Raw genomic sequence first — 16,710 nt, 5'->3', positions numbered from 1 at the left:
CCAATTGGATATTAGATCATACACATGTATGCTTCAGACCCATCATAGGAGCGGAAACTGCATTACTATCTATATGGGGTGATCTAGAGACCAACGCAGACTCCAACATCAATTCAGCACTAATACTACTCAATCAGTCAGCGTCCTTCAACACAGTTTACCACAATACACTCATCTGCAAAATCAATGCCAGCAGAGAACAAAATCCAACACTCACCAACTGCCTCACTTAACTAAACCACTGGATGAGCACCAACAGCCTTAAACACAATCCAGACAAAACCGAAAACATGATTGCACCAAACAACCCGCGGTATTACCACCAAATCCCATGGCTCACCGAGCTGAGAAACCTATCAGAACCATCCAAAGTGGTCATAAATCTCAGAATCCTAATGAACAATGAACTAACACTAAAGCTACAAGTCAACACAGTAGTTAAGAAATGCTTCCTCCCCTTACACACAATCAAAAAGTACTTCCCTTCATACACACAACACTTGCCATCATCTCTCTCATGATGTCAAGATTAGACTACGCAAAAGCATATATCTCGGAACGCCAGAGTACTGTATGAGGAAACTACAATGAATACTGAGCACAGCAGCAAGACTACTCCTCAGACTCAATAAGAGAGAATACATCACCCCAGTGCTAAGAACACTACATCGGTTAGCAGTCAAAAAACACATCTCTCTCAAAACACTCTGCATAATACAAAGAGCGATCCACTGCCAAGAAGCAGAATTCATACAAGAAACAATGTTCATCTACAAACCAACACGCACACTATGGGCATTTGCCTTGAACCAAAGCAATACGCAAAACAAATATTCAGGGTATTAGCATTCTCCTGCATAGCATTGAGACTTTGGAACTCATTCCCAAAGGAAATAAGAAAAACAGAATATCACTGTAAATGCTATTAAAAACATGGCTCTGCAACGCACACAGCTAAAGAAAGAGCACTGAAGAGAGAAAATCACCAACGCAACACAATAAGAATCTACGAAACCGGATCACCCAGAGAAAACTCGACCCCAAGTTCAATAGAATATGATTAACCCAAGGAATCGACACAAGGCACAAAAAAGATACAGGCAACCCTTACTAACTCTACTAAATACTCTCTAATAATCTGATAACCACCACTGAAGAAACAAGACACATACCTTCGCCGCAAACAAAAAACACCACAAATTACAGGCAACCTACCAACTCTACACAACACCCAAGACGCACAAAAAACAACTGTATATAACCACCCAAAAAACACCACTCAAATGTCAATCAACTAGAAACATACCGGTTTTTCCCATCCCAGCCACCTCAATTTTCAAATCCGGCTGAACTACTGGAGTCCATGTAATGGCAGTGGTGTGCAGTATAAATCACAATGACATAACATTATATTTTTTTACTTGCTATGTATTTGTAATGCTAGCATTTTTTTTAATTAAAGCAAAATTCTACTTACTTGAAAAACGCAATAAGAAGATTGACCATAATAATGTACTGTACAAAGAGGTAGACTGCCTGAAGAAATGGGGTTAGCCATGTTCCAGCACCACAAAGCTCCTTCGCGTCTGCTTCTGAATTGTTAGCACATGCTTTTGAAAGAGAAAGACATGGACTTTTAGAATGTTACATAATGATCACCTGGGTACTTTAATCTCTTCATATGCAAAAAAATGCTTAGACTCGATCTTTGCCACAGGACAAAACACAAGACCATGGACAGAAAACTACAGTACATGCAACACTTGATTCCTTTATCCCACTTTCTCAATGGCTTTTAACAATAGCTGCTTGCTTGAACCTATTTCCGCTGAATGATAAACAAATGCAAGCATTTTACTAACTAGTACTATTTCCACAAGGCAGCTGTGAGAAATCCTGAAAAACCAGCAACATGATCCAAACCACTGTCTGAACTCTGTTGGCATCAACCCTTTAACTCTGTGATTCATAGAAAACATACTTGCCAACCTTACAGATTTAGGCAATAGGCTACTGCTTTTTAAGCAGTCCTAACGCCAACAGATTTGGGCGACAGATCCTACTGCTTTTTACAGTGGCAGGTGATTTATGCGACTCTAAGGCAGGCTGCAGGACAAAGCATGCAACACATTAATTAGTCTGTACAGTGGGCTGGTAGGTGAATACATTGATTGGGCTCAGACCAATCCACTGACCTGACAGCTACGTGACTCTCTTAGGTGAACCACCAGTGAAGGCAAGTGGCAGAGCATAACACAATCACACAGCATCTACCCATCAGACTGAGGGGGGTATCAGTCTTCATGTCATGCAGTGTTCAACTTGCACTACGGGAATACATATGTATTGGCCAGGCTGCTGCTACAGAGCAGTGGCAAACGTTGCCTACCAGCTCTGTGTGATTATCTTCTGTGAGGTTAGGTAATTTAATTTGGTGTTAACTAACCATTCAGAAATACACAATTTTAACACTTGAACATCTTTCTATGTTGTGCTGATTGATGGGTTGTGAATTTTAGAATGCTTCAATGATGCCAAAAATGTATGTTTTGCATTTTCCTGTGTTGTCATTGTTCTGCAAATTAGTTTTGAAATTTGAAAACTCCTAGATCTTTTTGGTCACAGAATGTTGGCAAGTATGAGAAAAAAGTGGCAAGAAATCTTTAAGTCGTTCAAGTTCTGTGCAAGTTGCTCTTTAGACAACACATGGAGTCAATCAGGGCTGGCTCCTTTCTCCAAAGGCTTGTCAGAGAATAGAATAGTCAGAGAATTTGCAAGATTCATATGAGTGTCATAACATGTTTCTAACAGTGATCATTCTCAATAAAGGGATCATTATTGTGCTCTCATGAGAAAATTGTTTAAATTCTTGCTGCAAGATTTTCTCGCAAAAACAAGAGAGGGAACCACAGAGACCCTTTCCAAAATGTATAACAAAATGTATACCAACATCTTTAAAATACCTTAACCATTCTTACACTAAAACCTCATTATCACAAAGAGGCCACTGGCCATGGAACCGTAATGGGGTGCAGAGTACTGATAATATTGATAACATCTATGATATGAAACAAAAAACATTAGTAGCACAGGTGTGGTGCAAGATATTGTACAACAAAAATCTTGATATTCATTTAAAACGCTTTAGTTGAAGTGACGTTAAGGTGATTATTTATTGCAGCAAAAACCTTGAAATTCAGCAGGTGTTAGTGTTACTAGCTGCGCTTCATTAACTCTCAGCCCACCCGATGCACAGCCCATGAGCACACTGATGACACCACTGAAAACTCGAGCACACTGTTGACATCACTTATGATAGCACAAAGTATAAAGGGAAACTTTTGGTTAGAGTAATAAGTTCTATTGGGCCATTTTGAAACAAACTCAATTTACAGTTGTATATGTAGTGCATGCTAGCAGAGATGTAAAATACCTGTGGACCCAGTGGTCACGGCCAGAACAGAGGCTAGGTCCAGCGGCTACTTTGGTTGGTGGGTTACCTGTTTCTTGTTTGTTTCACTTCCATTTTCAGTTCTAATTATGCACTTCAGCTGCATTGATAACCTGTCTCAATTAAATTATTTTTTATTACTTTGTGCTTTTGCCCATGAGCACAACAGGTTTCATGCACCAGTCTTATTTTCACTGTATGTAGTCTTCACTTTGGATTCTTTGTATTTTTACCATCTACACCTGGTCATATAACAAATCAATAACTCGGGTATGGCTTTTGGTTGTTAATAGATCTAACAACACTCAGTTACTTTAAAAAAAAATGAACATATTGTAATATACATTCTGTATATATTCTTCAGAGTGTGTCCTGATGAAGGACAGACTGGTCCAAAATGCATTGGCCACAGCTTATCTGCCTCAGTGAATCATTGATTGTTAATACAAAGATATTCTCAAGGTTATGACCAATACATCATTGTTGATTTTACCATTGTCTACTTTGTTTTAAATAACTTGTATAAATGTACTCTGTGCACTGCAGTTAATGGTATGCACATTTTAACTTCCTATAATATTACAGGAATTGGTACCCACTCCATCTTCTTTAAATGCTACTTTCCAGTGTTATCATCAATGATGTAACAAGAGAGGTGCCAATGGGCTGCACAACGGGGAGTTCAGAGTTACAGTGGTGTAACTACAAACACTTGCTTAATTTCAAGGGTTTTGTTGTGTTAAACCACTGCATTAACACCACTTGAATTTAAGTTTTTCACTGAATTTCAAGGGTTTTTGTTGAGTTTAACCTTTAGAGTTCTCTAATATTGAAGCAGATGATGTTCCTGTAGTTGATGGCACATTATAGGTATCTCGGTCAAAGACTATACGGACACCAGATCACTACTAGTTGGGTTTTTAATTCCCGTTTGAGCCATAACCCTAACCTAAATTGCAGTATCCATTTGAGGATTATGGGTTTTTCATACGTCTCCCAAGCTTGAACAGGAGCACCTGGTGCAGAAATATTAGCCCTAATATTAAGTTGCACATCACTCCTAGAACATATGCTAATTTGAAAAACATCCAATCAACAGTCAAATAGAAAGAAATGTACATCAAAGGTTCAAATCCATTATGGACTTCAAGATCCATAATGCCCTTGGTACTGGGACAAGGGAGATGAATCAGGAGTTAATGAGGATTAAAAATGCAATCAAAAAATGTATGCGGTCTAGTGTTTGTGAAGAAAGATACCTGAGCGGGACCTTTAAATATGAAGATAGAACTCAGGTGTGTAGAAGAGGCAGAAGAAGGCGGCACAGGAGAGACTGTCCTTCCGAGCTACGGCTTGGGGTCGGAGCGTGTGCAAATCTGCCGAGCTGCAGGAAGGCGAGGAGACATCGGTGCCAGTGTTCAGAAGGAAGTCGTGAGACCGGGAGAGCCGTGGTCATGGAAAACGGAGCAACAGAAGCTCCCAGGAAAAGAGACCGAGACGGCAATAGAAGCCGAAAGATCCCTGAGATGCCGAGATGCACAAGGGGAAAGCTGCCATGCAGGACAGCACCGAAGGCGCCAAAGCCTCCAGCATTAACCAGTGAGCCTCTGACGAGTCACTGGAGACTGCGGCGCTTCATAGCATTAACGACTCCCATAAATAAGTCACGGGTAGTCCAAGAGCAAAGTGGAAGAAGAAGGAGAAGACAAAGACTTAAGTGAATGCCTAATACAACCCCTTCAATGGCGAAATATAAAAAGGCCGAAAAGGGTGCAATTCTCCATTAATGAGAAGTCAAATTGGTGATACCTGTAACCCACAGTGTTGGGAAATGGGGGCGATCGTCCCAGGGCCCTAAGAGGTTTTGAATACGACAGACGCCTAGGAGTGCATTGTAAGGGCTCGGAAAGGCTGCAGGAGGTAGGGGGGTGTCAGTAGAGGCTGTATTGTAATAGATTATGTAATTGGGGTAGATCGTATCAAACAACAAAACGCCATTTTAGGAGACCCACAGCCATCTTGAAATCGAGGCCTGGCGTTGCGCTGCAGCCAGGGCAGTAGGCCTAAGCAGGAAACATAGAAATGTGTGTGTGAACGCAGGAGTTGGTTACAGCCTGGGCAACAGGAATGCGCCCTACAAGGCCATGAGGGGTTCAAGAGCTCCCCCTTGCAAGCAGTTATTCCATGAGAAGGAGGGCACAAGCCTCTGATCTACCCCAGCCCAAATTCTAAGTTATAGTGTCCAGGTGCTCCTGTCCGAAGACCCTAACATTCCAGTGTACAGGTCAGTCCCAGACCACCAGCCATAAAGCTCTTAGATCATCAATATATCCAAAAGATCAGAGCAGAAGACCCTGTGATTTGTGCTACGAGGGGCCAGGGAGGAAAAGTAACGCATTTAAATCCGTGATGGGAAGAGCTAGAATGACGCAGATGCGCCTGGGATTGAGCTGGGGCTTTGTAAGATAGCGCAATCTCGAAAGTAGCCTCTGCGCCCACGTCTGCAGTACCAGGAGTACATTAGGCCACAGATAGAGTGCAATGGTTTTGTTTTTCTAATGACCAATTAAGTAATTTGACGCCCGTTGGCATGCAAAGAAGGAGCCCACGTGGAAGAAGACAGACGGAAGAAGAGGGGACCAATGGCCTGGTATCACTTATGGAACAGGTTGTATTTGTATAAGGGCATGCGAACCAGCACCTGGATTTGTAACCTCATGTAAATCACATTATTGATGACGCTTTGTGCCTTTATAATCTGCTGCCTATGCTGATTTCGTCAGAGTGCTCCGTGGCAGCAGAGTTCTTTGCTATCGAGTACTTATTTTCTATGAGAATAAACCTCCTTCTCCTTGCAAGAGTTGTGCTGGGCCTTTTCCCTAGTGTTTGCATTTATTCTGGTGTGAGCAATAAGGGGGTTATCTACAACAGCCAAAAGGCTACTTAAGAGAAGTAAGAATGCAAGAAGGGCGCAATTTTCCATTAATGAGAAGTCAAATTGGGAAAACCTGTAACCCGCATTGCCAGCAACCAAGAATTTGTTCAGAAGTAGCAAGAATGCAAATAGGGTGCAATTCTCCATTTCTGAGAAGTCAAACTGGGGAAACCGGCAACCCATATTGCCACTAAGGAGACCAACTGCAGTGATAGGAGCTTTTTCTTCCTGACAGGAAAGAAACAGTTGATTGGAAGAAGTGTGGTTGTGGTAAAAAGATGTTGTGAAAAGACATTGATCAAGATATAATTTTTGACAAACTGTTTCACCAAATGCCGTAATTGTGTTTTCCTGACAAAAGCATTTCATTGGAATAATCAGTGCGATATGTTGAGATTTATTTTGAAGCCTGAGAAAGACATTGGGCCTCATTATGAGTCCGGCAGTAGCTGTGCCGGAAAAACCGGCAGTCTGCCACCGGACCTGTAATACCATTCTGCCTCCGTGATTGCCGGAATCACAGGGGCATTACAACCCCGATGACCCAGTAATTCTGGAGGCGGAATTCTGTAAATCCCTATTCCCATGGAGTCCCATAAGACTCCATGGGGAGGGGGATCGTGGAAACACTGGTTCCGTCTATGACAGAGCCGGTGTTTCCATGTCTGCCTGCAGGCAGGTGGTGTTACTCCCGCCAGGTCAGACGTGGCGGGAGGGACACCTCCCGACTGTAGGACTTGGAATCAGCCAGGTCCGAAAACAACAGTGGTGGCGGATTTACCGCCACCGTTGTTTCCGGACCTGCTGACTTGTAATGAGGCATTGTCTGGAAGAAAACAATTACCTTGGTATATGAACTAGTGTTTGTGGAAGAAACCTTTTCTTACCAGGAAGAATATTCCTAAAGAGAATGATTGTTTTGGTAATTGAATCAGTACTTGTGGAAAAGACATTTTCTGTGCTCAGGGGAAAAGACGCAGTGGATCAAATACACTTTTTTGGTTGAACTGAAAAGATCTTTGTGGAATCAAAACTTGCTTAAGGATATTCCTGAATTGATCTAGGGGAAGTGAGTTCAACCCTGGTCACAAGGAGTGCTTTCTAAAAATGATCAGTTTGAGCTCTTGCCATGTTTTGTTGAATTGAAGTAAACTAGATATTCCATATACATTGTGCTGTATGTATTAGTGTGAGGGTCAGAAACTATTGGACAGTAGGTCATCCTTCTTTAGTTTATTTTGCTAGGTAGGGCTATTATCATTAGGATAGGGAAAGATAGGCATTAATCTCACCCCTTTTATTTCAATAAAATGGCAAAAATTAAGAAAACTATACCTTTGTGCCTGGCTCACAATTCCGACTCCTCACAGAGGCTGAGATGGAGGATGTTTGGATAGTCCAGTCTTGAGAGAACTGGTAATGTCATGGCCCTGTGTGTAAAGGAAATATAAAAAGGTATAATATGTAGAGTGTGAATTTGGAAAAAGCAACTTCTGACAATGGTTCTGACATGTGGTTCAAAGGTGAGGCCGCTGTCCACTGTAGATCTTAGGTTCTTTATGGACGATGGTGGTACTGGGCATGTGCCCATCTCGTGAAGACAAGAGACTGAGGTAGTGTTCGATACAGCCGTACTACGGAACCCGAGTTCATGTTTGGCAGAGTTATGCGGTTTGCCATCCAGGAATCTACCTGTGTATGTTTTTGGGTCTGGTGGCTCTGTTTAGAGATTTTTGAGTTTGTAGATTATCTGTGTGGCATCAGTATAATTTTAGTAGGTGAGACCAGCCAGGCAGATGAGGTCCAATAGGGAAGTCAGGTAAATGTTGAATAGGAGAGGTGAAAGGGAGGGATCCTTGGGTTACTCCACATTTGAGTAGTTGTAGCTGTGTGAAAATGCATTTTGTTCAGTGTCCTACATAGTATGTATATTGGCCTAAGCACATTCACATTTCACATCACACTACAAATATATTGCTGCAATAATGATGGGCATGTTGCCATTTTGTTTTATCCACCATCTTGGATGCAATGTTCAGTGCCCTGCTTATACTTCGTTTTCGCTAGATACGCGGTAGAACACTGCGGCATGAACTTTACGATATTTACGAGACAGGAATGCAGATTCTGCTGAGCGTGTTCTTTGTCTTACATTGTAGCACCTTGAAGCCTTGCAGGAGCATAGCTAATCTACAAGTAGGTGCCCGCCTGTCTTGACCATGTTTTCCCCGCTGAACCATTAATTGCAATAATGCACATTTAAAACATGCTCCTCTAGACAAAACCCTATTCCCAAGCTTTAGAGCAGAATGACCTTAGGCTCTAGGAGCAACACAGATAAGCTGTGTAGCAAATGTTACCTTGTACCAGGGAACACAATATGCCCCCAAACACGTCTTTGCCATGCTCCCAGACAGTAAACTGTCAGTAGGGGACAGGGAAATATGCAAAACCGTTGTTGTAGTAATACCATCTGCGTGGAAAGGTCATGAACTATATGGACCCTATCATACGAGGGGGCTGGACAAGCGTTTCAGATGCGATTCTGAATGTATATATGTGCACGATTTTGGCTACTATTACAGTCAAGACCCCAGTCTCGACTGTAATAAACACTGTTCTTTGACCTCGTGACTGGTGATTTCCATTTCTTTGTAGTAAGCCTCATTCTGTTGTCTTTCAGATGGTGCCCGAACAGGGACCCTCCTGTTGATGTGACATTCGTGTTGGACGAAGACGAGGCTGTCAGATAGAGATCAGTGATTAAAAGGGGCCTCTGCACAAGCTACGCCTGATCTCTGGCCGATTGAAGCAACTAGAGGGCATTGCAGCGAGGGTTCCCGAATTGAGGCTTGTTTTGCCTATTTGGAGGAATTACCAGCCACGACGATTGTCTGTTGGACTTGATTGGAAATGAGGTGAGTTTGTTTCAGGAAGGAAACGTCCTGATGATTTGATTTGTACGCGTAAATATTTTGGCCAGGTAAGACTGTGATTTTAGTATGCCTGGTAAGTTGTCGTCTTGTTTTGCAATGTTTTGTTGCCAAGGAAGGCAATACAGTAGTTCGAAACAAAGACAACCCGCACCACCCGAGGGGTCGGTGGCGTATGACATGTATGTATCTCATGGCCTAGGCGCAATTGTATTCAATGATATTTGGCATCAACAAACCAGGCATGCTCCAGACCTTCAGTGGCCAGCTGGGAAGTTTTGAGTTGGCGAGAATAGAATATTTGGAATCTGTATTATTGCGTAAGAAATCTAGACCAGCTGCATATGACGCTATTAGAGATTGGAAGAAGGAAGCGAATAAACGACTCAAAAGTACAGAGATGCATGCATGTAGACATATGAAGAATGCGGAAAAGTCTTTAGTACATGACCAGCAGAAACAGGGAGAAGCCATTACATGTATGGATGGGGTCTTTCAATTAGATGTGCAGAAAATATAGCCATTGCAATATTTGCATGTATCAGATGAATTGTTGAATAAGCTACTGAATGAGCGAGATCTGATTCAGGAGCCGATTCAACTGCACCACCTCCCTTTGTACCTCTCCCTGCATCTGCACCCAGTCCAACTGTAACAGCCGCCGCTACACCGGTTGTCCCAACTGCACCAACATTTCCTCTACCAACGAGCGGGCATGATTTATTCTTGCTTTCATTGCCGGCTGCCTCCACTTCCACTCCCCTTCCAGTGCTTGCCACTGATTCGAGAATATTAACACGTAGTACGATATCTGCGGAAAGAAAGAGGGAACGGCGTGAATGGGCTGAGATGTACAAGGAGGGGGGTGGGGATGAAACTGCTGCCGTGAGTGCAATGACTGACCATGGGGGGTATTCCTGAGCATAAGGTATTGATAGGACAAATGGGAATGTATCTTCCTGAAGCATGGAGTGATTTGACTGATTCAGCTATTCCACAAGAATTGCGGGATTTTAATTTTTTGTCTCGTTCAAGAGATACTGCAACAAAGATACGCGAACATGTCGCAAAGTTGTTTGTATATAAGAGGGAACTTGATCGTTTACATAAAGATGAATTGAATAGGGATAAGCAACACACTTCAAACGTACAGAAACAATTTTTGCCTCCATTGAAACCTGTTAGTGAAGAAATGCGCATTTGTACGAGAGACACACTTAGATGGATTTCAGATGCCTCTATTTCTCGGATTGAAGTGCATGATACCTTCAGTCAGTATACACCGGCAATGCAACGGAAGGTGTTACAAGTGATGGTTGAGTATTTAAAAGACAAATGCATGAAGAGAAACTTGTGTTGTCCCACGGATATGATGGCGATTTATAAAAGAGCATTTTCACCCGACACCACGTTAACTTCTTTGTCACTCGATTTGGCCCAATTGCGTAACAAGCGTTCAGAACTCCCTACTGTACAATTGCCTATGAGAGAGGTTCCTCTGACACTAGTCCCAAAGGTAGAAATCACAGCTGCAGGACAGATACCTGCTTCCACTATTCCAGCGCATTATATTTCACAATTTGTTCATGTTCTATTTTCAAGACAGGAAGTGAATACAATTAAGCAGTACATTCCAGACATTAGGAAGAATCCTACAGGCTTCTACAAAGAGATAGAATCAGTTTTGAATTTGTCAGTTTTCAGGTGATATTGACTTGTTATTTCCTGTGATCCTACCTGCAGACATATGGAAACAGATTAGGACTGTAGATGATCAAGCTGGGATGGGCGATACTTGGGATGCCTCGACACAAGCCGATGGGGCTAGGAATGCAGGCGAGAAACCGCCTCAGGCTATATTAATGTTGCCGAATAATATACTGACTAAACTAAGGACTTTAGTGCCAGAGAAGAGAATTATATGGGACAAATTGACAGCATGCATGCAAAGTAAAACCAAGGTTGCAACTGAGTTTTTCAACAGGTTTGAGCAAGTGTTTTCAGATTTTAGCGGGCAAGACTTGAGTACGGAACCGGGAATGAGATTATTTGTTGACAACTTTGTACGAGGATTGTTGCCTAACATTCAAACTCAGATCATGACATCTCAAAGTACATATGGCCCAGTATTATGAGAACAGGGTAAACACAGAGAAGGTGGAAAAGAAAAAGGTTGATTTGAAAACTAGAGTCCTTTTGTAGCAAATAGCACGAGGATCGAGGGGCGGGAACACTCAACCAAGAGGTCAGATTGCACCACAAATGGGAGCACAAATGGGTCCCGTGCACATGAACCAGTGTATTGTAGACAGGAAGACCATTGGAGGGATCAGTGTCCGTCTCTCCAACAACAAACTAATAACCCATATGTTACGATTGGAAGGCAATCAAGGGGTCGTCCCGGTATAGGGGGGTCCTAGTAAATACCAATTTGCACAGAATCAGCAGAGTCAAACACAAGACACCAATGTGGGTAGCCGGTGAGGAGGACAGCCACAGAATGTGAGTAGTGGGAATGTTTTTGATAATCCTACTCACGCTTATTTCACTGAAGACTTTACATCGGATGATGTATTGTTTCGCTAGGAAAGCCCGAAGCTGGTTCTGGAACCGATACCTATTCCCGTAGATCAGAAAGGGCCCTATGTTGAAATGAAGGTGGGGAATAGGGAGCATATCTTTCTAGTAGATACTGGAGCACAGAAATGTTTCATTGACCATATGCAGATTCAAGATATTCCACTGTCATGGCAGAGCAATGTTTCCGTCGGGTTCTCCGGTACGTCAGTGGTCAGTCCGGTCTCTCGCTGGTGCCGATCGCGCTAGGGCCATTTACTGATTCATGTCCATTCTTGTAGACAAGAATTGCGGCGAAAACTTGTTGGGATTACATTTATTGAAGAAACTGAATGCTGTGATTTATTGTTCTCCGGATGCAGTGTATTTGACAATCCCTCGCCAACAAAATTTCGCCTCACAATTCTTGTCTATGCCTTTGCCGAGTGAGTAGAGTACCCACAAATTCATGGCCGGTGAATGATAATGATGTTGGGATTCTTAACATTGAGGCAGTGCGGTTAATCTTGAAATCAGGTATTACACTACCAAGTATTCCACAGTACAAAATATCAGTAGAGGGTGAGCGTGCTTTGAAAAGTATTGTTTCAGATTTTATACACCGAGGTGTGATTTAAGAGATTTCTGGGAGTGTGTGTAATAGCCCGATTTTACCTGTATATAAGAAAGGCGATAATGTCTTACCCTACCATTTTATAGTTGATTTGAGCGCAATTAACAAGATTGTCACGCCACAGTTTCCAATTGTTCCTGATGTTACGTCCATTTTGACTATGATTCCGGCTACGGCCACATATTTTAGTGTTACTGATTCGAAAAATGCTTTCTTTAACATTCCTGTACACACATATAGTAGGGTACTTCTTTGCGTTCACTCTAGGAGGACGTTCTTTCACATTCACACGTGTTCCTCAAGGTTATACCGAAAGCCCGAGCATATATAGTAGGGCATTGAAAGAACAGCTTGATATGCTTGAGTTGCAGTCAACCTGCACGTTGCTGCAGTACACTGACGATCTGCTTATTGCGCAGATTCTGAAGACGCTTGCAAGGAGGGCACTATTTTGCTGCTTATTCATTTAGCTATACATGGACACAAAGCATCATTGAAGAAGTTTCAGTATTGTCGACAGGAGGCCGCCTATCTAGGCTATCTCCTTTCAAAGGAGGGAAGGCGTCGGACACCTGAACGTATACAAATCATCTCTGACATGTCTGTTCCAAATACACAAAAGGAATTCAGAGCTTTGATTGGCTTGGCTTCTTATTGTAGACAGTGGATCCCGAATGTTTCACTTTCGATCAAACCTATGCTGGCATTGACAAAGAAGGATGTTCATTTGCCTTTGCCATGGGACATAGATTGCCAGAATGCTTTTGATCTGCTCAAAGCTGTGTTGTGTTCCGCGCCAGTATTGGGCATGCCAAATTATAAAAAGGATTTTATTTTGTATGTGCACGAGAGAGAGGGTTGTGCTTTGACTGTACTGACACAGGAACATTGGGGGAAGAGCAGACCAAGCGGTTATTTTTCCTCCACGTTAGACTCTGTTGCATGCGCTTTGCCGAAATGTTTGAGAGCTGCAGCTGCTGCATCAGTGAAACAAAGTGAGGGTATGGTTTTAGGTCACTCTTTAATTGTGATGGTACTTCACTCTGCTGTTCTATTAAACGGAATACAGACTCAGCATCTCACTTCTGCTCGGTTAACGAGATAAGAGTTGATTCTACTTGCACCGCACATGCAAATTAAGAGAAGCTGTACTAAAAATTCGGATGAACTTTTGCCGTCTCCAGAAGAGGAAGAAAGCACTAGTGCCTTGTCCCATGATTGCCTATATGTGACAGAACAAGATACAAAAGACAAAATTAACTTGAGTGATACAGTGTTGAAATTTCCAGATGGGGAACTATTTTGTGATGGTTCCTGTTTTACGTTACCTGATGGTACTTCCACTGCTGCCTATGCAATCACCACATTAGACACTGTTGTTGAGAGCAGAAAGATACTGCATAACTCCGCCCAGGCTGCAGAGATGATTGCATTAACCAGAGCATGCAAGATTTCTGAAGGGATTAGCGTAAACATCTATACTGACAGTCAGTATGCATTTGGAGTGGTTCACAATTTTGGGCGATTATGGGCGGAGAGGGGATTCTTGACATCACATGGCACCAAAATTCAACATGCTACTCCGATAGTACAATTGATATCGGCACTAGCACATCCCACACAGTTAGCAATAATGAAATGCGCCGTACATCAGAAAGTGATGGATGATGTAGGAAAAGGAAACGCTTTTGCCGATAAAATTGCCAAGCAGACTGCTACTGATCCACACTAGGAATGTATGTGTTGGATGCGGCTAAATGGGTTACTGACACCAATTTGATAGAAGAAGGGGTCAATAGTGTGAAAGAAATTCAGGATGAAGCAACAGCAGAGGAGATTAAACAATGAAGTAATGATCTGGCGGGATTGGATGTTGAGGGTTGTTGGGTAGACAATGAGAAGCAAAGATTGCTGCCCAATGCTTATGTCACCACTGTAGTAACTATGGCTCATGGTCCAGCGCACATATGTGCGAAAAAGATACGCCAGCATATTGACCATGTATGGTACGACGACAATATCCTGAAAATTGCTGAATGTTTGGTTCAGAACTGTATGATATGTCTGTAATACAACATTGGGAAGGGTACGCCAACACCAAGGGGTCATTTTGGGCCTCCCTTCATGCCATTTGAAGTGATTCATTTTGACTTTATCAAGATGGCACGTTGCCAAAATTACAGATATGTATTAGTTGTGATTTGTGCCTTTAGCAAATGGGTTGAGGATTATCCCCTGAAAGACAACACTACAAGATTGACGGCCAAAGCCATGCTAAAGGAATATTTTCCTATGTTTGGCCTGCTGATAGTCATTCCGTCTGACAATGGGCCGCACTTTATCGCTGATGTGATCCTGCAAATATGTGCGGGACTGCAGAACGATAAACGTTTTCACTCAGCGAGACATCCTCAGAGTGCCGGTTTGGTGGAACGCCACAATGGTATTTTGAAGAATAAATCAGCAAAGGTATGAGCACACAGTAATCTAAAATGGCCTGATGCCTTACCAATCACGTTATTTTCAATGCAAACATACCCACAGTCAAAAACTGGACTTTCCCCACACGAGATTGTTATGGGAAGGCCTACAAGTGTATGGAAAGCACCAAGACCTAAAAAGTTGGCCAAAATCGAGTAGCCATTACTGTCTAACTATTGTGACTAGTTGACCCAAAACTTGCGTTTGATTCACCAGCAAGTTCGAGCAGCCCTGCCTGAGAAATACGAGGGCCCAGGCCATTGAATTTGGCCTGGGGAATTTGTTCGATTAAAGAACTTCGAGAGGAAAACGTGCCTTGCACCTCACTGGAAGGGGCCATACCAAGTGCTACTGGCCACGCAGACAGCAATGCGTGTGTCTGGAAAGCGTGATTGGATCCACGTGATGCACGTGAAATGAGTGCCACTGCCTATGCCTCTCGATGATTGTGACAAAAAGGAAAACAATCATCATGTACCTGTACTGATCAACACAAAGAGTGCTACGAAACCACTTCCTGGGTCCGTTGGGCCTGGGGAGACAGTTCTGTCCCCTTCCTCTACATCGACCGACATTGTTTCTTCGGAGATCAACAATCCTTTGCTCATCGACCATTCGGTATCTGGAGCTTTAAGGTACAACCTTCGACCACGAAATCAGATTTAGTTTAGGGATTGACATTACATTTTGTAATAGAGTAGGAAAGTGTGGTAGGACTACTGCACCAAGGAGACACTGACGTTGTGCCATTCCCTCGTCATTCCCCTCCGGATAAGTCAAGGGGCAGGAAGCGTCAAAGAAGACTACAAGCAAGATTGGCCACATGGTCAGGTGCCACCAACGGATGAACTTGTTGTTAGGGAGAATTCTCTTATAAGGCTAATTTCACAAACCTCGCAAGTCCCCCAGCAGCTTTGCTGGATTTTTGGGGTTTGTTTTTTTCTCCTGCTAAGAGTGGGACTCTTTTCCTCCCACTCTTAGGCCTGATTTGAGGTATGTCTTTAACTTTGTGTGTGGTTATGGGCTATGGGGTCTTTTACTCCATAGGGTATCATCTGTTCTTAGTGTATGAGTTACACAGCACCCTCAGTGCAGTAACACAGGGATGTCATAGTGACCCCCAAACATAGACTCCATACCCTGGGACTGACTACTGTCTCCCAGGGCATGTAAAATCACCATTGACTTTACTAGTCTTAAATTGTGAACAGAACCAGTACAAACCATCATATTGTGGAAGTACTGGTAGGGGTAATTAGATTGCCCCTGGGTCTGTTTTTCGAGGGGGCACTGTGCAGTCCCCCCTCGTCGAGTTTCTGGCTGGTGGCAGTGGTTACCACACAAAATATTCCACCGGAATATTTCCTATGGGATTTTCCCATTCATTTTAAACGCACCACATTTTTGGTGTAATGTCAAAGATACCGCCTGGTTATTTATTTAATATTTATTCCCCGGCTGGGGCTTTTTGCCAGGACTCTGTTTTAAAATGGCGTTTGTGTTCGCCTCTGTAACTCCAACTCAAGTCGAGCCCTTTATTCCACTTTTGGCGGGCTTCTGCACAGAAGCCTCCAAAAGTGGTGCCACTCTGTCTGGGTCTACAGGATGTGTGGGAGGGGGTGTTAGGGAGAATTCTCTGTTAAGGCTAATTTCCCAAACCTAGTGAGTCCCCCAGCAGCTTTGCTGGATATTTTGGGGTTTATTTTTTTCTCCTGCTAAG

At 42.9% G+C, this 16,710-nt stretch overlaps 1 protein-coding gene across 2 annotated transcripts in view; it reads right to left on the bottom strand.

Moving 5' to 3' along the window:
* Positions 1–16,710, bottom strand: part of TRPM7 (transient receptor potential cation channel subfamily M member 7) — a 2,599,208-nt gene that overhangs the window by 826,173 nt on the left and 1,756,325 nt on the right. For both annotated transcript variants that reach the window (XM_069624956.1, XM_069624955.1), the window contains exon 23: positions 1,478–1,610. In XM_069624956.1, the coding sequence (XP_069481057.1) occupies positions 1,478–1,610 (133 nt within the window). The remainder of the gene's footprint in view (positions 1–1,477; positions 1,611–16,710) is intronic.

The sequence above is a fragment of the Ambystoma mexicanum genome, chromosome 11 (genome assembly GCF_040938575.1).
Source record: "Ambystoma mexicanum isolate Mex_15411 chromosome 11, UKY_AmexF1_1, whole genome shotgun sequence".
Lineage (NCBI taxonomy): Eukaryota > Metazoa > Chordata > Amphibia > Caudata > Ambystomatidae > Ambystoma > Ambystoma mexicanum.
This window is presented reverse-complemented; position numbering and strand designations above follow the sequence as displayed.